This window comes from Hydra vulgaris, chromosome 01 (assembly GCF_038396675.1).
Source record: "Hydra vulgaris chromosome 01, alternate assembly HydraT2T_AEP".
Lineage (NCBI taxonomy): Eukaryota > Metazoa > Cnidaria > Hydrozoa > Anthoathecata > Hydridae > Hydra > Hydra vulgaris.
Window position 1 is genome coordinate 39,916,298 of NC_088920.1, and position 23,406 is coordinate 39,939,703.

A 23,406-nucleotide genomic window follows, 5' to 3' on the forward strand; every position below is an offset into this window, starting at 1 on the left:
ATCAATAGTCATCTTCAGTTGAAGTTTCATTTTTGAATTTGTTGAAATACCTATATAGGTGATTTTTTAATACCAATACAAAATGTAATTATCTGTGTACAAACTATTAATTTAATTACAAAAATACAAGAAAACTATTATAAGAATAACAAGTCATACTAAAAAACAAATAGGAAGTGACGAAAAAATAGGTTAATAAAAAAAATACATAGAAAGTAATAACTAAACAGAAAGTGTCAATTGGACATGGTTGACCTGTTAGTTCATACCAGGTTTTAACCATTCTATAAACATGCTTTCTTTAAGTTTTAATTCGAACTTATTAGATGCTGAATCTAAAACGGAAAAACACTTTTCATTTAATTGCATAAAACAATTTTCATTACCATGGAGATGTTTTTAGATATGTGATTTTTTGTCTCTCTTATAATGTTCAGTTATCCGTGTCTTGAGATGGCGAGTAGTTTTGCCTATATAACAGGAGTTACATCCTGCACATACGAATTTGTAGACCACGAACGATTTGAACTCTAGAGGAATAGGATATTTAGAGGAGAAAAATTTTGAAACTTTTAGTGAGACAAAAACTAGTTTAAAATTTACAGAACAGCAATATCTTTTAACAATTGAATTCAATCTTCTTTTAGTTAAATCAGATATTTTTCCTAAAAACGGTAGTTTAAAGTAAGACAAAGGTTCTTTGATTTTTGGTTGTGATGGATTGTTTGTGTTAATTTTGTTTAAATAAGATTTACATATTTTTACATATTTATATATTTTCAAATTGTTAATATACAAAAGTGCCTAATGGTTTTAACTGTATGCATTGCACCAGATAAACCATAATCAAGTCTGTAGGCAAAATTATTTTAGAAATTTTTTCAGTAAACTTTATATAATAAATTTAAGAATAGATGATTTTTTTAAATTTGATGTTGCTGAAAAGCGAGAAGTTTTGAGTTCAATCTCCACCATATCTCTGGTAGTATCACGCTCAACTTGTTTCTCCGCAAAGCAGCCTTGTTTGTAGGGGTTTGTGTTTCTGAGTTATAGAGTTGAGAGGGGGTTGAAACCGCACAAAAAAAAAAGGTGCCTCCTTGATTGTTGTAGCTTTCTCCGCCTTGGGGAGGTGAATAATTAAAAAAAAAAGTCAAAGTGTTGAAAAAAAATTGTTGATAGTTGCATTTTTTTTTGGATGGTTAAGAAATTAACCCATAAAAGTTCCCCCCTCATTAAAAAAAAACTCTAAATTGTGAGAAAGCAAATATAAAACAATAATGTTGTGTTATAAATGTTTTAAGAAATAAATAAGAAGTATAAGTTTTTATAAAATAAAGAAATTTTTTTTTTTTCAAATAACATTTAAATTCCATTGATAGTTTTTTTTATATAGCACTATTGTTTAATTTAAAGATATTTAGACTTAAAATTACTTTTAAATTAAATTAAATTACAATGCGGTTAAAATTTGCAACTGATGTAATTTAATTTTCAATATATATATATATATATATATATATATATATATATATATATATATATATATATATATATATATATAAGCATTAAAACATCATATACGGTATCATACTATTTATTTCTTTTTTATTTTTTTATTTTTTACGTAATATTTCGGCTCATATAGTGAGAGCCATTATCAAACTGATAAAACCGTTAAAAAAAAAACGTTTAAAAATTATAATAAACGTAACCAAATGATGTCATTGCAACGTCAGATATTCAACATTTTTAATTTTACAAAAAATGGTTTCCAATGGTGAGTCATCACCAAATTGCCATTGTCACGATTTAAAACGTTTTCTTTAGGTTTTGAACATTGTACACGTTGTATTTCAATGGCCTCACAAATTATATTTAAATATATTGGTGAAACAAGAAAAAAGATTTCCACACGAATTCAAGAACATAAAAATAATGTTACAAAAGCCAACTGGGAAACATCTGGAATAGTAGAACATTCACAACATTGTAATGGTAAAATAAACTGGGAGAACCCTAAAACGCTTTCTGTTATTTCAAACAACTACACAAGAAAAATTCGTGAGGCCATTGAAATACAACGTGTACAATGTTCAAAACCTAAAGAAAACGTTTTAAATCGTGACAATGGCAATTTGGTGATGACTCACCATTGGAAACCATTTTTTGTAAAATTAAAAATGTTGAATATCTGACGTTGCAATGACATCATTTGGTTACGTTTATTATAATTTTTAAACGGTTTTTTTTAACGGTTTTATCAGTTTGATAATGGCTCTCACTATATGAGCCGAAATATTACGTAAAAAATAAAAAAATAAAAAAGAAATAAATAGTATGATACCGTATATGATGTTTTAATGCTTATAAGATTATTACACATAATGTTAAAGATGTCACTTAAATATTATATATATATATATATATATATATATATATATATATATATATATATATATATATATATATATATATATATATATATATATATATATATATATATATATACATACATAATATAACATTAAGTTGTTCAAAAAAGTCTCTATTTACTACAATAATATATTTGATTCGACTTCAGAGTCCTTCAGCATGCCTTTTCAATAACTTTTTGTCATTCCTAATTGAATCAGTGTTTTTTAAAAGGGCTGACTTGACATTTTTTTTTAAATTCACTTTTTGTGTGTTTTGTGTCCTTTTATGAGCTTCATCAATTTATGTCAAAAATTAAATTTTATATTCTTACACAAATAAAGCCACCTGAAAGTTTTTGATTTTTTTTAAAAGGGCAAATTTGCTTCAAATATGCCCTTTTTAAAAAAATTCACTCTCCAGTTGATTCATATTTTTAGGGGCAATACGCGGAAAATGTAAACAGTTTCATGTATGTTGTTGTTATTATAAAAATTTTAATGGATCTCGTAATTCCAAGTCCTAGAAAGAGGAAAGAAAGTTTTCCTTGTGATTACAAACATAACAAAATAAAGCAAGCAGGTTTAATGGGACAATCATACATAAATCATAAAGGAAATGAAGTCCCATCTAAGTACCCTAAGTTTACTTGCAGGTAAGTTTCAAACATCCAATGTAGAATATATATATATATATACATATATATATATATATATATATATATATATATATATATATATATATATATATATATATATATATATATACACACACTGTTTATAGATTTACATATAGTATATTTAAATCATTTTAAACTTATCATAACTTTAATGTTTACATGAAACTCAACTAAAATTTTAAAAAATACTATACTATAAGATTTTGAAACATTAATCAAATTTCATGAAAGCATAAGTTTAAAATAATTTAAATATATTATATGTTTATATGTCTAAAATTTATAGAATAGCATACTTCAAAATATTTTAACCCTAAAACCTAATCCTAAGTTCAAACCAGCTATAGTACTTAGATATGGGTATACCTGTTTTATACAGGTATGATGAGTAAAATGACTTTAAAGTAAATAATTTACAGGTTTTACATTTTAAACTTTTCTTGAATAGTAGTTTGATATGCCTAAGTTTTGTTATAATTATTTTTTCAGAATGTTAACATTCAGATAGTTATCTTGTTATAGTAAGCCTAGGCTTATATAGTTCTTGAGAGTATAACATAGGTGGAAGCACTAAAAAGTCAAATACACTTAATATGATTTGGTCTATTTCCCTACAACTTTGGTGGCAATGTTGTTCTCCGTTTAAGATTATAAATAATGCTGTGTGTTTTAATAAAAGCGTTTTCTAGCTTGTATTAGTTGTATATTAATTTTTCTGATTTCTTTTTTAAGGTGCAATAAAAAGTGTTTGGAAAACTTTGGAGAGGCTAACTGTGTGGATATCTTTCCCAAGTTTTATGATATAAAAAACAAAGACAAACAAGATTTTTATATTCAAGGATTGATAGATGTCACTAAAGTTAAAAGAAGAACGGCACATCAAAAGAATCTTGAAAAACCAAAGCAGCCAAATAGCTTCTCCTATCATGTGATTGCAGGCAATATACACGTAGAAATATTTTGCAGGGCACTTTTATCTGTCTTAAGTATTAGTGAAAAACAATTAAGGAGAATAAGGAACCTTAAGGTAATTGGAATAACCCCTGAAGATAAAATAGGAAAAGGTATTACTAATTGTCTTTCTCAGAATGTTCATGACATTGTTAGTAATCACATAAGATCATTTCCACTCAAGGAATCACATTACTCAGGCAAAAAAGTATATTATCTCAATGCAAGTTTAAATGTAAAATTAATGTGGCAACTTTTTTGTGATAAAAATCCAGATTTAAAAGTGAGCAAATATTTTTACTGGTACCATTTTAAAACAAATTTCAACTTTCGGTTTGGGCGCCCACAAGTGGACACTTGTTGCACGTGCAAAGAATTAAATCTTAGATTGAAATCATAACATCTCAATGATGTAGCTAAAAGATTTAGATTCTCATAAGCTCAGGAGTAAAAAATTTTACAATGCTTTAAAACATGAAGCATCAGAAGATAGCTCAAAGGAGGAGCTCATTCTATTATTGGCATTTGACTATATGAAGACGATAAGCTTGCCAAAAATACCTGTCCAACAACTTTATTACATGAGACAGCTATCAGTTAATGTTTTTTCTATACATAACATTAAAGAAGAAAAAAGTCATATATATATACCATGAAGGTCAAGGAAGAAAAGGGCCTAATGAAGTTGCGACTTTTTTAAATGATTTTTTGATCTCACTTCGACAAAAGTATAATACATTACGTTTGTTTTGTGACAACTGTGGTGGACAAAATAAAAATCAAACCTTATCACATTTTTGTTTATACTTAACTGACAGTGGTAGGTTTGATAAACTCGAACAGTTCTTTCCTATGAGAGGGCATAGTTTCCTCCCTTGTGATAGGGACTTTGGTATAATTTCAAGTGTTTTAAAAAAACATGACCGTCTTTATCACTTGCATCAACTCACCGAGCTTATTATTAGCAGCTCCAGATCACAAAAGTTTACGGTGAAAGAAATTTTAGATGCAACTGATTTTTTTGATTTTAAAGCTTGGAGCCAAAAACCATACAAAAAATCTTGCATTTCTTCAGAAACCAAGGGTAAAAATACCCCAAAAGAAAAGAAGGTTCACTTTTCAATTAGTAACTTGTTTCATTTTGTATATGAGCATGATAAAAAAGGCTACATTAAGGCATTCACCAATATTAATGGTTTGTTCTGTCATACTTTTTTTATGTCCAAACATACAGGTACTGTTCTGCAGGTGGATAGTTTGGCTTATCCAAGTGGCAAAGTTACTCTGAAAAAAGTGAAGGTGAAAGACCTTAAAAAAATTAAAACAATTCTTTCCTGAAGAATTCAACGAGTTTTATAACGAGCTGTACTCCTGGCCAACTAATGAATGTGAGAATCTCCCTGATAGTGACTTTGAGGGGGAACTAGATTAATTCTTATTGATAGCTAATTTAGTTAAATATATGTATTATGTTTATTACTGGGACGTTAAAACATTGTTTTAAAGTACATAGTTATTTTTCTTACGGAGTTTTAATTTGTTTTCCTTCCTGAAATACTCGATTTTTTTTAAAAGGGCCAATTTTTCGAAATTTCATACATTAATTATTAACAAACAAAATGTTATAACAATTATCAAAGTGTACTAAGATGTTACTCCTGCATATATTTTTAAAAAATATATTACACAAGTTCTGTATATTTAATATTAAAAGATATAAAGAGTTTTTTTTAGGTTTCTCAAAAACGGGTTTTGAGCAAATCAGCCCTTTTAAAAAACACTGATTCAATTATCTTTTCTCTCTCAATGCTTAATACATAATAATCTATAGTATTTGCATCTGGTGAACTAGGCGGTCAAATTTCTGTTGACCAAAATTGAGAAATACCACTGAGAAATTCTTGCACTTTTTGTTATTTTGTACTGGTGCACCATCTTGTTGAAAGATAAAATGATGTTCATTTACTACTTGTTTTATTCAGAGTACATTACTTCTCTTAGAAGCTCAAGGTAAACATCAAATGTCACCTTCAAGCCTTGTGGAAAAAATTGTGAATCATGATATCTCCTACATTGCTGGCAACACCAAGCATCATCACTGTACCAGGAATTTTTTTTTTCATTACAATTAGCAGTTCATTATTAATTTTGCAGAGCCACCTTTAGTTTCTTCTTTTGACTATCTGGTTCTTTCTTTTTATCAGAAAAGAAAATCAAATGTTTTTTTTTTACTTTTTCATTTTTTTTTGGTGGGGAAACATTTCTTCTAAAAATATACGATCTGTATCTAATGTCTTCAGCAATAATCCTTCAAATTGCTGCAACCATCTGCCGGTCTCTTGCTATGGAGTGCATTTTTTTTTATCTTTATTGATAATCTCCTGGATTCTGTATACAGAAACTAGTTTCTGTCTGCCTAAGCACTTACAAATATTTCAAAAATATCATGAGTGTTATTTTTGTTGCTTGATCTATTCGATTTTAGATTATGTTTTGTTGTTTTAGTAAAGATGATTATGGTAATGGTTTGTCCTACCCATTTGAAGTCATGATGTGTGTTTTTAGAAGTTGGAGGGGGAGAGAGAGTCAAAAAAAATTGTGAAATTTTTAAATTTTGGTTTACTTTTGTGTAAATAAAAATAAAGTCAACAAGTAATTGTTTCAAAAAAATATCTCATTGTAAAGTTTTTCATATTGGAAAAAGAATTGAAATAATATATAACAAGTAATATATAACCCATAACACAATTGCTTATTAAGAAAGCTGTTTTACAGAGATTATGCTATGTGTTAATTTTCTAAATATTTCTACAAATATTATAGCTTTGTGTCTACTTTGTTATTTTTTTATGGCTCAATATATTGAAATAGGAGGTTGTCTTATGGTAAAAAAATTTGACATGCGCCGGTGAAGAAAATACTGGCCAGCAAATTAGATGTTTACTATATTATAGCAAAATACTCATAAATTTGCAATTCAGCCCAAATTTAAATAAACTTACTTACATAACATAGTAATATAGACATACATATTATAGTAATATATTTTAATGAATATAAATGTTTTTAGGCACAATATCTTTAATGAATTCTTCTACTTTTGATTTGCCATTTAGAGACAAGATTGTTGGGCAAAAACAATATGCAAAATAAAAAGTGAAGTAAGAAAAATATTTAAAGGTTATAAGAGTTCATTAGGAAACAAACAAAGTGAAATTTTTAACTTCATTGAAACTTTTCAGAAACTAAGAAGTCAGAGAAGCAATTTCAATGGCTGTTGTTTATTATTGTTTGAAATTTAAAACAACAGATAAAAAATCTTGGATAAAAACCTTAAAATAGTCTTTCTTTAAACAAAAAATGTACAATTATAAAAATGTCTCTTAATTAAAGTACATAGCAAAAAAATGTTAACAAGCCCCTCCCTCTACTCAACCTCCCAAATATACACTTTATTTCAAATGGGTATGACCAATCATTCCTATCAACTTTACTGAAAAAATAAAACATAATCTAAAACTAGATAGATCATAGGTCATGCTACAAAAATAAATCTATTGTTCTCTCTCATGGTATTTTTGAATAAATGGTATAACATATATATATATATATATATTTATATATATATATATATATATATATATATATATATATATATATATATATATATATATATATATATATATATATATATATATATATATATATATATATATATATATAGATGTTATATATTATGTGTTATAAGTTATCATAATGGATAAAAATCTTTATATGCAAATTGCTTACATTTCTTTTTTAGTTAATAAATGAGACCCAAAAAAAAATTATTATGATGAAGAATGAGTTTGAACATCACCTTAATAAATTTCAAGAGTTAAAAAGACAAGAGCTGGATCTATTCTTAAAAATGAGTATGAAAAACTTGCAGTTTTCTAAATCTGGGTAAACTTTTTTTTTTCAAAAGTTTAAAATATATTTTGAAAAACTATAAAGTGTTGTATAATTTCTTTATTTTAAATTTCTTCTAAATAACTGGTCCAGTGGTCACATCAAGTTCAAGAAGTTTTCAAATGACCCACAGTTCTGTTCCCATCAATGAATTAGGCAGATGCATATCTGTCTAATTCATTGATGAGTCTACTTCCTTGATAGAGCCTATTTGTTAGGGTGGAAAAAAATAAATGGTGGTAATAGGGTAGCTCATACTAAATTTTTTTGAAAATGACATTTGGGGGGTGATTTTATAATGGTTTGGAGTGAGTTAAGCAATATTGAACCTAAAAAGTTGATAAATATTAATTTTTTTTTATAAAATACAAGTTGAAAAATCTAAGCAATCAATAAAAACTATCTTTACAACAAAAAATTAACAAAACTTTGCTTATGTCTTCTATATTTTTAATTATCTAAGTCTATTTGTAATCTATGAATTATGGAAGTACTTGGTGTTTATTTTGTGTTAATCATGGATTTAGTACTTGGTGTTTATTTTGTGTTAATCATGGATTTAATTATATGTCTGCAATATCAAAAAATTACAATTTTTTTTGAATTTTTTTGGAGGTTTTTTTGTATAATTGTTTTTGTTTTAATAAATAAAATAAAATATTGTGTTATAGAGAGTTCTTGAAACAGACTAGGCATTCTTAAATATCTTAGAGTAGAAAAAGATTGGCTGGAATTTAACTTAGTATATCTCTCAATATATATTGAGATATATACGAAGCACCATATGCCTAACGCCCAACTACGAATTATGCAATCTATGTTTTTTAGGAGCAACCAAAATTAAATAGTCGAATTTAACCAATAGCTGACTTATAATACAATACTTACAATAGTTGAAATACAAATTTTCAAGAAAGCAGTGCCAACAAATACTGAAGCAACAAAAAACTTCAGAAATTAAAGCGTCTGACAAAGGAATAATCTGTTTGCTTAAGTTGTCAGAAAAACTGTGCTCATAAGAATTATTTGAATTTCATATATATTATTTGAATTATTTGAATTATTTAAATAATTATCTAAAAATTATTTATTTAAATAATTTAATTTGTCCATTATTTGGTCAGCCCTTATATAAATGCATTCATAAAAGATTGAATATAATAAAAACATATGTGCCAATAATAATTTATTTAATATAATAAAAACATAGGTTTAATGTAATAAAAACGAAAAGATTTAATATAATAAAAAGGTGTGTGCCTAGAAATGCTTTCATTATTTGCTGAAAACAATCTAAAAAAATTTAGATTGTTTTCAGCAAATAATGGAAGCAATTCCAGGTCTCCTGATTGTTTCTATACAGGTCGTAGAAAATACATGGTGACTTTGTTTACTTTTATTTGTTTAATTAAAATGTTTGTTTTTGCGTTTAAATTAATTATAAAATAAGCATGATTATAAAATAATTAATTGTGTTACAATCAATACATAAGTTGTTTGAATAAGAGATATGGATTACAGATTAAAATTACTTTCTAAACCAGCATTCTATGACTGTTTATTTGCGATTCATATTAAGGATAAATTTTTCTATCATTATCAGAAATACAAATAGGAAAGATGGGAAAGGGAGATGTAAATTGGCACTATTTAATGTTACTTATACAAATTTGTACAAGGTACAAACTTTTTCTTTATAATCATTAACTGAAAGAATGTCAGGTAAAAATGAGTGCAGTGTTTTGTATGCATTTGTATCAAATACTACTGGTTGAGTATTTTATGTACATAAGTTGAAAAAAAGTTACAGGTTGAGTATTTTATGTATGTAAGTGAAAAAAAATGTAAAAAAAAAGTAAACAAAAAAAGCATAAACAGAACTTATTTAAAATTAATAAGCGTTTTACAAAATGTTATTGGATAATTATGCAACATCATAAGAAGCAAAAAAAAAGTTTTTTAATTGTTATTTTTTATAATGCATTTTTAAAGAATATTTTACAAATTTTATTTTTACTTTTTAATATATTCAAATTTGATAAGTTGATATGAAAAGTATGATATTTGATATAAAAATTTAAAGTTGAAAAAAGTATGACAAATTCATTAAAAATAAATTTTTGTTTGTGACCGAATTTTTCCTAGCTCACATAATTAAAAAAGTCATTAAGAATGCATGATAAAAAGTATAAGTAATAATCTTTTTTATAAACTTTTGATATTTATTATAAATTAATATTTATGAAGTTTTATATTTTAGTTCAATTTTTTAGAATTCTTTTTTAAAATGAAATATTTTTTAAAATAGTCCTAATATATGCAGACTTTTTTTTCAAAAATATTTTTAAAACAAAAGAATTTTTTAATACGCTCTCATTTTATTATTGGAAGTTTACAAATAAAATGTTAATAAAATGTTGATTAATATAACTGTTAAAATAATAATAATAATAATAATACTAATAAATCAATTTGCTTCTAATAATAATGTATTAATAATATGATAAAATAACTAAACTTTATAATTATAACTTAAATTATGACTTATAACTTAATTATACTTATTTTTATTTAGTGATAAAAAAGTTGTGAATCTTTCTATTCATCGATTAAATCCACAGTTCAAGCAGCCTTGCGATGTTCTGTTAAAAAGTATATTTAAAACCTATAATATGCCCCTCTATTGTTCTCCTGATTGTATTTTGGAAAACATTTTAAAGTCAACTACAAAAGGTATACTGCAATATTATTAGTCTAAATTTATTAAAAAAAGTCTGCTCTTAAAGTTTAAAAACATGTGTAAAACATTATTTAAAGCTTTTCAAAACATTTTTAATACAGGAACAATAATGCATTTAGTTAATTATTTTTTTTCGTTTTATTTTTTTTTTTGTGTGTGTGTGTTAAAATAGTTAATTTTTTGTTGTTTTTTTTTTGTATTAAAATTTTTTTTGTGTGTGTGTTAAAGTAGTTAATTTTGAGAAGCAGTAAAAATTTATCCAAAACGACCAATATGTTTCGGAAAGGATTTTCAAAGATGCAATATCAAAATTAAAAAGAAATATGCTACTTAAAGTTCATTTTACGGACAATAAAGGACCACCCCAACAGATACCAATGAAAAGGAAACTTGACACGGTTCGGAACCCTCCTGCATCCAACAATGCAAATTTAAATCTTTTCTTTGAAAGGATTAAGAGTGAAACGAACATGGTGCTAAATGATAGAATGAAGATAACACACCCCAACCTAATGAAAAACATGAAAGCAGCGATCACATCACTAAAAAGTAATAACAATATTATGATCAAGCAAGTCGACTAAGGTGGTAGCATCTACATTCTAAACAGGAGAGATTATGAAGAAAAAATTAACATCATGCTAGCAGATGATACCACATATAAACTCCTACAATACAATGCCACCATAGAAGTGGCACGGAATGTTGTATCGACAATTGATTATATCTTATTCAAAGGAGTTTTTGATGAGAAGATAGCAAATTATATACGCCCAAACAATCTTTGTTGCCTTCCCCTGTTCAATGGACTCCTGAAAATACACAAACCTGGAATTCCTCTTTGACCTATTGTATCTTCTTGCGATGGTCCCACAGGCCACTTCTCGTACTTTGTAACTAAGTTCATACAACCACTAGCTGAAGCACTTCCTTCATATTTCAGAAATTCCACATAGTTTCTCCACGTGCTCCAAAATAAACCACTACTGCCTCACAAATACATCTTTGTCATTGCCAAAGTTACCTCCCTGTACACTAACATACCCCATAAAGATGGTATAGAAGTAATCAAATAACTTTTTAATAACACACCACATGACCTAGTAAGACTACAAGAGATTCATCAATGACATTTTCTTCATATTCACAGGTTCTATAGAAGATCTCGAACATATTGCAACATTTATGAACAACCTGCACCCCACCATTAAATTCACTTTTAACCACTCAGATAATTCAATTGACTTTATGAACTTAACTCTCTAAAAAACCATCTAGGTAAAATACAGAGCACACTAAACCCACTGACACAATGAGCCTTATACATTTCAGTTCATACCACCCACATCATATCACATCAGGTCTCATCCACAGCCAAGCAATGAGATACAATAGGCTTATATCTGACTCCCACCACCTATCTAAGGAACTCAGTACATTAGCGCGCTAATTAGTTCTTAAGGGGTACCATCTTGATATCATCAACAGGAACATTATTAAAGCCCTACACACAAAGAACACACACAAAGAAAGATCTTATTCACAAAAAAAAAGAACCCTATGACACCCACATCTTCCCCATAGTCACACCTTACAATGAACAAGGTATAAGAATCAATAACGTGATATTACACAACTGGCTCGTTATCCGCAATGATCCAGAACTCTGCACACTGTGTCCACCAGCACCTACCCTCATACACACAACATACTTTCCCTCAGAGATAGGCTTATTCGTATTAAATACACTGCCAGTCATAATAACTGAACATCCACTGTTTGCTCCAGTCCGTATTTAGCCAGTACTTCAGCCCTCACCCGCATGTTATAATTTCGTATTTTTAATTATTTTACATAGAAAATATACTACCTATGTTGTTTATGTTTTTTACTTTATTAAATGATATTTCAATAAGTACAAAACCCATCATCTAATGCAAGTCTTGATAGAGAACGATACATCATTTATAAAGAAATAAATGGAATATGCTTCCACCCTATGAATACCTGGCCACTATCCATACAGATAATATTCTGGAACATAACTATAACCGACACTGAAGCATTTAAATTGACAATTTTTTTCATTGGTAACGAATGCTCTCCATATTTAATATTCAAATTCCTAATTCTCGGCTTTAGAAAAAACCGCCCAAAATATAGCAAAAGAATGTACCAACTGCTGTGGCTAGCTAGAAACATTGAGAACCATTCACATAGATGGTTTTATTTTGACATCTTAATTCTATGAGATATTTAAATATGGATCCTTGTCCACTAGAATGAAAAAACCTCAAAGAAAAGCAAAATGATTTACCCATATTTTATCTAGAGTAAAAAAATAAAATATCACAATAAATGCATTTTATATCTTATTAAAATACAATCTAACCACAAGGACTACAACGACCAATCAATGCAGTATACTTTTTACATACGGTACACCCTAAAATAAGCCAAAATTAGATAATGTTTAGCACGTTTAGCATTTTGTATTTAACTACCATATTGTTAGATTTTTTGATCCTAAGGAATTTTATCTGACGTCGATAAGTCAGTTTGTTTTAGTTTTGTACTATACAGTCTTCAATACCATTCTTATTATTATTATTTAAACAATCTTTGTTTTTTAACTCTATTTTTTCCGTCCGCTAGACACCCTTTGATCGATTACATGTCTATGACCTGTGTTGGTCCATTCTCATATAGCATTCTACATATTGAATTGTTCACCCTCTCCCATTAGTCCTATAGTTTTATTCCTCCTACAAAATAGTCTTTACATTAATTTATGATTCTTACCCAATGACATCATCTACAATCTACTTCTATATTCACATCTCCCAGGTCTACGTAACTGGGCAGCTCTGTTGGTCACTTTTTATGATTATTGTGTCACATAAACAAAAGGTCTACTCTTAAAGTTTAAAAAAGTATGTAAAGCATATTTCTTACAAGACAGTAATGCCTTTTGCTTTTCAATATGTAAAACATATTTAATATAACCACAATTAAGTAGCCTCCTCGTCTGTAGTGGCCTTCACAGCCTTGAGGAGGTGAATTAAAAAAAAAAAAATTCAAAATGTTAAATATGTAAATATATGTTGCATTAATTTTACCTTTGAAAATAATTTCAAATTTAAGGGATAAGCAAAGCTTATCCCTTAAATCCAATGGTTATCTTCCTTTAATTCGTAAAGACTCCAATAGTTACATGCTCAGCCCGGGCATTTACATTCGTAAGAATTCACCCATTTGTCAGAAAACTAGTTTTGAATCCACAGATTAGTCTTTTATGTGCTTTCGTTTAGCACCACTTCACTTTATCACTTTTCTCTATGTTCAATATCACTCTTTTTTATCTCAAGACTGCACTCTTTTCGATGTTATTTCTGATTAAATTGACCAAGCACTTTCTCTTTATCCATCAGCCAATATTGTTGTTGTTGGTGACTTTAATGTTCATCACACTGGAAGGCTTAGCCATTCAGTGTGGTATCAGTGATTCTACAGGCATTAAGGTGGGCCTTAACGCCTGTAGAATCAACTTTTCAATTTGTTTTCCAGGTAACTTGAATTGATTCCCTTCTCTACTCAACTTATGTGTTGTTTCTGATCCTAGTCAGTGCTCAGTTTCTCCACCTTCACCCTTAGGTGCTTCTGATCATGGTTTGATCTCTCTAAAACTTTTATCTCATTCTTCTTCATCATCAGAATCCCCCTATCATCATACCTCTTACAACTAATTTAAAGCTGACTGGGACTCTTTCTGTGATTTTCTTTGTGATGGCCCTCTTTTGTCTTCCTGCTGATAAATGTACTTCTTATATAACTTCTTGTATTCAGGATGGCATAGAGTCTTTAATTCCCTCTCGACAATTCTAAATCAAGCTCTTTTCCTTGGTTTACCTAACATTGTGCTGCTGCAATTTCTAATCGAAACCATTACTTCCATATCTATCAGCAAAATAATTCTCCAGAAAAAAGACATCTGTTTACTATTGCTAATAACTACTGTAAAAAGGTTTTTTCTAATGCCAAACCACACTATTCTCAGGTCATGAAATCTCATATTTCATCTAAAAAATTAGGCTCTAAATGTGACTTCTCGAGAATCTTTAACAGTATCAATAATAACCATCCCATTAATCTTCTACCTATTATAAGCAAGGTTTTTGAATCTTTAGTTAACAAACACTTAATCTTTCATCTTGAATCTAATGACTTACTTTTTGATCATCAATATGGATTTCAATCTTCTTGTTCTACAGCTGATTTGCTAACAGTAATAACCGATAGGTTTTGTTGTGCATTAGATAGAGGTGGAGAGGTTAAGGCTATCACTCTTGATATTTCTAAAGCTTTTGATAAAGTTTGGCATGCTGGTCTACTCCATAAGCTTTCTTCTTACGGTGTTTCAGGTAATATCTTTAAGATTATTGAATCCTTTCCAATTGTTGAATAAAAAGTTGTCCTTAATGACAGCACTCTTCTTCATATCCTGTAATTTCAGGAGTTCCTTAAGGTTCTATCCTTGGCCCTATACTCTTTTTAATTTACATTAACATCTGTTGTATCTCTTTATAATGCTCAACGCTTCCTTCTATTACTCCAGATTCTATTTTTCATTTCTATAAATTTTAAATCAGTCTGGCGCAGATCCTCCAATGATGTCCTTTTTTTTTTAAGTTGCAAAAACGTGTTGTAAACATAGTTGAACCTGCTTTTGCAGGTTCAACTATGTTTACATACTAATTTTAGTAGATGACACAAGAGCTAGCATCTCTTGTGCCATCTACTAAAATTCATTCTCGTGTTACTCGTCATTTAATTAAGTCTAATCTGTGATTGTTCTTCGAAAGTGCTTCGAAAACTCTTCTGTGATTGTTCTTAAGTGCTTCGAAAACTCTTATTTGTTTAGATTTTTTCCTCGAATATCAGTTCTTTGGAATTCGCTTCCTTTATCTTGCTTTTCTGATTCATATAATTTACAATCTTTTAAGTCTTCTGTCAATCGTTATCTTGCTCTACAAACTTTATCTTTTCTCTTACGGTACCTTCCAACTCTAATAGTGGTTGCCTTGCAGCCTTGTTGGAAGCGAAGATTTTGAAAAAAAAAAAAAGAAAGATAACTGTTATCATTGATTTCGAATAAATACCATAGCTTGTACGTATAAAGATTGATTTTGAATATATCCCATATGATATCTTAGGTTATCCATGTATTAAAAGTAAGAAATCATATCTTATGAGAAACTTGGTAACGGCTGGCAACTTGCCAGCTGTTGTAATTCTTTCCAGTTCAGGAAATGTTTCATCAAAATAAGTTATTTTTAATTAAGTTGTTATAAGAATTAAGCACGTTAAAAAAAAAAATTTATGATTATCGAATGGAGAAACAGTTAAAAAAATCCTATATCAAGTTGTATTGATTGTAAATTAAAAATAAACAATACTTAAATATTATATTGAATATAAAAGATATCTTACCAGAGCTTGTAGTTTCTTTATTTATGTCTACTAAAACATGAAAAAAATTTTACTACTAGAATAAAAACTAATACCAGTAACCAACTCTTTTTTTATCACTGACATATTCCAAGTATACAAGAAAATAATAGAAAAAGGTATATCACTGACAATACAAAATTATCAAAGGAACTTGCCAGAATTTGACAGCTAAAGGAAAAATCCATCAAATTTCAATTATAAAACAACTTGTATTTAATCCTCAAATTAAAAAAAGAGAGATCACCTGAGCTTTGTATAAGCTTCATTTTATACTTAAGAAATGCTTCATTGAAATAAAAAATTTTTTAATTTTTTAATGACTAGAAGTGATAGATGTAAATTCTGAGTTTTACGGTTTTGTACACTTAAGTGTATTTACTAAAAAACAGCGCTATCTAGTATTTCAATATGTTTTAATATGATGTAATAATTGGTACACAAATAATTCCCATAAGATATTATTAAAGAATAGGATCATTCCCTATGAACATTGTTAGAGATTGATATTTTTCCCTCTGGACAATATTATTAGTTCGTATAATTCCCCATGGATTGGTTCACAAATAACTCCATTTAGAAATTTTTTTTGAAGGAAAAAATTTCTAAATGGAATTATTTGTGCACGAAGGAATTCTAATTTGTGCCCGAAGAAATTCTCGTGTAAACGGTTATAAAAGCCGTAACGGTAAACTTAGATAAAATATTATACGAGAGGGAATAACGACTTCATAGATTTTTGATGCAGGTGTAACATTTAGTATAAATTTAGTTAAAAAACTGATTATTTCGAAATTCATATAAAAATGGGTAGAACAGCTAAAAAAAAGAAGATGATAGGACAGAATAAGATAAAACGGAAAAATACAGAAAGGTTGGGGTATATTTACCTATTGAAGTACCCACTGAGGGAGTTACCTCAGAGACAGCTTCCATCTAATGGTGATATTCTTAGATACTATCAATTTATCCTTCGCGAGTCACAAGTTAAATACAAACCCACTTCTACTAATGTTGGTTGCAAATTGAAATCGAAATCCAAGGATCTTGTTTGTGAAAATGGTGTTTGTACAGATCCTGATAGTTCTTGCTTGGTATCTAGGATTAAAAAAATTTGGGATAATGCTGGGTTTGGCAAGAAATTTGTGATTTGTGGGTACAATATAAAGACTAAAATCATTAAACTTAATTTAAAATACAAGAAATTAATTAAATTGTCTTCTCTAAACTGGAACAGCAGTCTTGATAAGCAATCAAAGTTAAAGAAAGATTTTCTCACAGAATCCTATCAGCTTTTTGACATCTCGACTAAGAATTTTAAAAAAGATATTCTTGCTGATAGATTGAGAACAGATGATGCCAAGCTGGAAGATATAAAGTAAGTTCATTAAATAACACTTTTTTAGTAGTGAGATTTTTTTTCCAATTAAAAGTAACTTAAGTAATAGCATATTATTTCCTTTAAAATATTTACGTTTAACTCTTTACATGGTTTGGTCATCTTCCAAGAAAAACTTGAACAATTATTAATTTATTTATAAATGGCTTAATAGATTTAAATATTTCTTAGTTTTTATGAAGACCAGAAGTTACATAGGAAAGGATATATGGAAACAAAAGTCGATGAAGACTACAGTAGAAGAGTACTGGATGCAAACAGGAGAAAGAACAAGCTAGATAAGTTGAGAGAGAAAGAATTAGAGAGACAGAAAAACTTAAAAGATATCAATGATGTTTTGTTGTCACATGACTCCATGACAGAAGAGATTCAATTCAGCAGTGAGGAAGAAAAGTCAAACGAGGACTGTGAAATCAGCGAGGAAGATGATTTCCTGGGTAACGGTCGGAAAACGAAGGTATAGTATTATTTTAATAACATAGTTGTAATTTTCACAAGCTAAAGCTGTTTTATTGAAAAGTATATAATTATAAATAGGTAGAAAAATATTATAAAATGATACCTAGGTACAATTTTGGAGGTACGATAAATCTAGCAGTGAATGTTGAAAAGCTCATTGAATGTACTGCTGTTCCAGCAACAAGGTTCAATGTTGGTGTACGACCTATCTGGCAATTTTAAGTGAAGTATTTAAAGCTGGAGGTATAGAAATTAATGATATACCGCTTTCAAGAAGCACACTTCATAGAAAAAAGTTCAAATATGTAGAACTTGAAGGAGACTCGGAGTGGATTTCAATATCTAATCATCTTAAAGGCCGACGGCTTATTTTTCATTTTGATACCAAACTGTTGGAACAAATTACCATTGGGCTTAACATTATCCAAAAAATTGAGCGACTTGCAGTCTCAGTGAGTTCCCCGGATGACGATACGATTTTAGGTGTTGTTCAATGTCCCTCTTCAAAGGGAGTTGACCAAGCAGAACAAGTGCACAATCTTTTAGAATATTACGGATGTACAGAGCAGATCATTGGTATATGCTGTGATACAACTGCAAGCAATACAGGCGGAGTAAATGGAGCAGTCCAAATTCTTACAGATATTTTGAAATTACCAATTTTGTGGATGTGTAGAAGACACATATATGAAGTACATGTATCTCACTATATGGCTGCCCTTACTGGTGAGAAAACTAAAGGTCCAAGAAGAGCTCTTTATGTCAAGCTAAAGATCAAGTGGCCTGAAATCTGCGAGAAAGTGAATGAATTGAAAAATTTATGTAAATTGGACTGGCAAAGAGATGATCTGAAGATTGGCTCTGTTCTTCGCACTGTTGCAGAGGAAGCTTAGACATTTTTGACTAATGCAACTACTGATATAGTGTTTTCAAGAAATAATTATGGTACAGTTTGTAAGCTTGCCTCCTTCTTTCTTGGAGTGGAAGTACAAGATTTTAAGTTCCATCAACCTGGCGCCTGCCATGAGGCAAGGTTTTTAGCAGATGCGATCTACATCCTGACTCTTTATATGACTAAAGATATCAGTAATATTTTGACAGAAAAAGAAGTGCTGCAGTTGAAGGATGCAAGTTTGTTCATTGCAATTTGCTATGTTCCATGGTTTTTAAAAAGTTTTTTAGGATTTCTGGATCCCTACAATGATTTGAAAGCTATCCAGACAGCCTATGCATTGAGAAAAGTTAGTAAGAATATTGGAAATGCTTTGCTTCTCAGCATGGGATGCCGTACGTGGTACTTAACTCCGCAACTCTGTATTTTGTCCTTTGGGGATAAAGAAGTTCCTTCTGAAACAAAACTAAGAATGCTGTTAGCTCTGATTGAGTTGAAGAGCCAAATGAATTTCAGCGTTGTAAACCATCAAATGTACAAATTGGAGAGACCACAGAGCTACCTGAGTTGATTTCCAAGCAAAGCTACCTTCTCTTCAAACATTTAAAAAAATCAAGAGCAAGTATAAAAGAATGGCTTAATAATAGTCTTAATACTATAGATGTTTTTAACCATCCTCAGTTGCTAGATTTTATTGCATGGATCAAAAACATATCTGTTGTAAATGATGGTGCAGAAAGAAACATTAAGCTCATTAAAGATTTTCTTTCAGCTACTAGAGATGAAGATCACCTTCAAAATGTACTTTTTGTAGTTAAAAAGTCTAGAAAAAACTTGACTAAGACTATGACTAAAAAGGAGCTTGGGAACTGTTCAAAAAGTTGTATTTTTTGAGAAATGTTTCACCGCAATAAAATCTTAAATTTGCTAATAAATATTAGTTTTCATGTATTTTTTTTTTGTATTTTCATATTTATAAATATAATCTATCAAGTTAAATAGTAGAAAACAATTGGAAATGATTTATACGCATCTAATTGTTTTGTTTTAATTTTCTAAAATGTGTTTTCTATTAATGTTAAGCTAGCTTAACATTAAAACAGTAAAACTCAGATTTTACATCTAGCACTTCCTGTCAAAATAAAACCGTCAAATTTTTTTTAGTGCTTGTTTAGGTCACATAGAATGGGAATCAGTAGAGAGCTTTTTTTTTTTTTTGGGGCACCCTAATACACATATATCATTATTCTAAACAAACAATGTTTGACAATCTTTCTCAACAATTTCAAGTCAAAAAATAAAAAATAATTATAACCACTTTGTTTATGAAAAAAAATATTCAGAAATATATAAAATATTCTTAAGCAACTATTGCTAATAAGCAATATTTATCTATAATTAAATCATTGCTAATAAGCAATATTTATCTCTATTTAATATAAATAATATAATATAATTAATATAATTATAATATAAATAATATTTATAATTAATATAAAAAAAATTTTGAGCTTTATTCTAACATTTAGCAAAGCTTGATATACTATATTACTTGTTATAGTAATATAGTATATTAAAGCTTGATATACTAAAGATTTGAAATCTTAAAAAATAGTTTTAAAGATTTTAAATCAAGTTTATTAACTTATTTAAAGAAAAATAAACTACTATATTGAATAATAACAAGTTTTAAAAATTTATATTTAAAACTAATAAAATTAGTCAATTCAATACATAAATAACAATAAACAAAAATAATCTAAAACATATGAATATTGTCAAAAATATAGTGCAACTTATATTTCAAATGAGCTTATTATTAGCTTCTAAAAGTATTAACAGCTTATTTTGATACAATTTCAAACAATCGTTTACAAAATAGGATAGAATTATTTCATTAACTTGAAAAAAAGGTCTTGAACAGTTCTAGAAAAAGATTTTAATAAAAGAGAGATTAATTTAATGTTTTTAAACTATAAATAAATTTTACAGTTATATTATTTATAAATAGATTTTAATAAATATATAACAGATTTAAAAACCTCTCAATTTGTTCTTATAAAAAATATGCTATAAGAAATGCATTTCATATGTAATTGCTATTGTAATTTTATGCTAATAAGGTTTAATTTATATATATAGAGTTGTATCCAATGGACATTTTTTTATTAAAGGATTTATTCAAAGACTTTAATGGTAAGCATATATTGTTAACTTAATTGTTGTTTTTTTTTTAATTTTTTTTTTTTAAAACATAAATGCAATGTTAGTTATAGATATTAGTAACAAATGTAATAATGATTAAGTTTAATGTTTTTAAGATTTTTAAATTTTTTAATGTAATATTATGTTTTTAACACATAAACATTTTGTCACAAATGAAGGTTTAATGATTAAGAAGACTTTATTACAAATAGTATGTGACCAAGGCCCCAGCCCCGGTTAAAAATGAGACTTTTTGCAAACCCAGCCCTGGCAAAATTATAAGATTTAGAATGGGTTGGTAGCCGGAGCTAGAAAAAAGTTTATAATACTTTATATATTATAGTTTTATGCTTACATTTACTATTTATTGAATACTGGCATACATTTATAAATTTTTAAATTCTAATTTACTTCCAACAAGATTGCAAGCAACCATTATAAAGTTATGGAGTTACTTTAAAATAGAGAATAAGTTAAAATACTAGGAAAGCTATAACTGAAGACTTGAAGATGGGGAAGAGTTATGAGGCTTTTTTGATGTGCAAGGAAAAAAACTGGATTAATAAAATGTTTGTAGCATGAAGAAGCAGATACATTAAAAGGATGCAAATTGTTGAATTAGAAGCCAAGTAAGAATAAGTTTTGTTTTATTGTAATAGAGATGATAACTCGTTTGAGCATTGACTATGATAGTATTTGTAGAAAAAAGAAAGAAATGCAACCTTACAATAATGGCAGATAAAGCAGGTCTAACTACATTTACTTATTTAATGTCCTTTTAGACTTTGTCTCAGAGTAAAAGGGTTGTTATTCGTCAATATAGGAATGCCAACAATATTGCAATATTTTTTTGCAGTAAATAAATGAGTTATATTGTCTAACAAAAATTGTGGATTTTAAGTCCAGTATTTAAATCCATAAACCACTGCAAGCCATAAGCTGTTACTGAAGAGAAATCAGATTTAAAATCAGTTGCTTGTTCTAAGCAATTAAAAAGTGAAGATTTGTCAAATTATACTTTTGTCAAGACAAAAGTATAAATTTGAGTTGTCAGCTAATAGAGCCACATTAGATTTCATAAAGATTGTTATTGTAGATAAGAAGCAATACAGGAGCAAAGATGGAACCTTGTGGTACTCTTAAAGTAACTTGAAATAAAGAAGTGGGTAGACCTTCATGAATAACTTTACTACTGCAGTTAGGAAGAAATAGTTTTATAACCTCAAAACTTTTATATAAAGAAACTAAAAATAGTGTAGAGTGAAAACTAATTGCAGGATAGTTGGAGAGGTCAAAGTGTTTTCTGGAATTTTTGAAAAATTGGATCCACTTACTTAGCACTTTTTAAAAGTTTATCAAAAATTGAAGAGAGTTCTGTAGAGCTTTTTTTTAAGACTATGATGTAAATCTATTCTGGAGCACAAACTGTAGAAGTGATTAAGAAATAATTTTAGCATTGGAAGCCAGAGTGGTTTGGATGTTTAACAATGAGTTAATCTGTTTAACAGTCAGGAAGAGTATGGACATTATATTCAAGAGTCAAATTAGAGTAAGATTTCTTTGCAAATAACTCTGCTTTTTTTTGTGGAGAAGTAAAAAGATTAGACCCATAAATTAGAGATTAAATGTTAGACTTTAGTTAATGACGCTGTTGAAGTCTAACCAAAAGTCTCTAGAACCTAACATCTAAGATAAGATACAAGGTTTAGTAAACTGAGAATAACAGAGCCCGACATCAGGCTGGACTTTTTTACATTGGCTTCTTGCAATAAAAAACGGGCATTTGTTCTTAAGAAAGATGTTCTTGTAAATAAGATGAAAAAAATGAATAATGTTTAATAAAGCAACTGCTCAAGATGGTGAAATATGTGTAGTAGATTGAGGCTTGACTTGTATCGAACAACATTACAATTACTTTCTTTGCATCAAAAAATTTCTTTTTTCAAAAAAAGCGATGAAGCTGTATTTTCAAGAATTGCAAAAGATTTCATTCAATTAATTTTGGTTAAATCTTCTTTAAATATGAAGATTTAAAGATTGAAAGCAAAAACTAATATATTGTTAGAGATACCAAAATTGCCCATGCTTTTAGAGCCAGAAGATAATGTAAATCTATGTATAGATGTTAAATCTATCATAGGTAGTTTGAAGTATGGCTTGGTTAGCGAGATATGGTTCAGGGATAGAATTCTTTACGCAGTAATTTTACG

At 28.4% G+C, this 23,406-nt stretch overlaps 2 protein-coding genes across 4 annotated transcripts in view; both read left to right on the forward strand.

The window, feature by feature from the left end:
- The window catches only part of LOC100209056 (uncharacterized), a 112,919-nt gene that overhangs the window by 72,740 nt on the left and 16,773 nt on the right, over window positions 1–23,406 (forward strand). For all 3 annotated transcript variants that reach the window (XM_065788150.1, XM_065788152.1, XM_065788151.1), the window contains 3 exons: window positions 7,845–7,987; window positions 10,569–10,726; window positions 21,134–21,187. In XM_065788150.1, the coding sequence (XP_065644222.1) occupies window positions 7,845–7,987; window positions 10,569–10,726; window positions 21,134–21,187 (355 nt within the window). The remainder of the gene's footprint in view (window positions 1–7,844; window positions 7,988–10,568; window positions 10,727–21,133; window positions 21,188–23,406) is intronic.
- LOC136075020 (uncharacterized) lies at window positions 17,048–18,103 on the forward strand. The gene is made up of 2 exons (XM_065787227.1): window positions 17,048–17,619; window positions 17,812–18,103. The coding sequence occupies exons 1-2, from the start codon at window positions 17,048–17,050 to the stop codon at window positions 18,101–18,103; spliced, it is 864 nt and encodes a 287-aa protein (XP_065643299.1).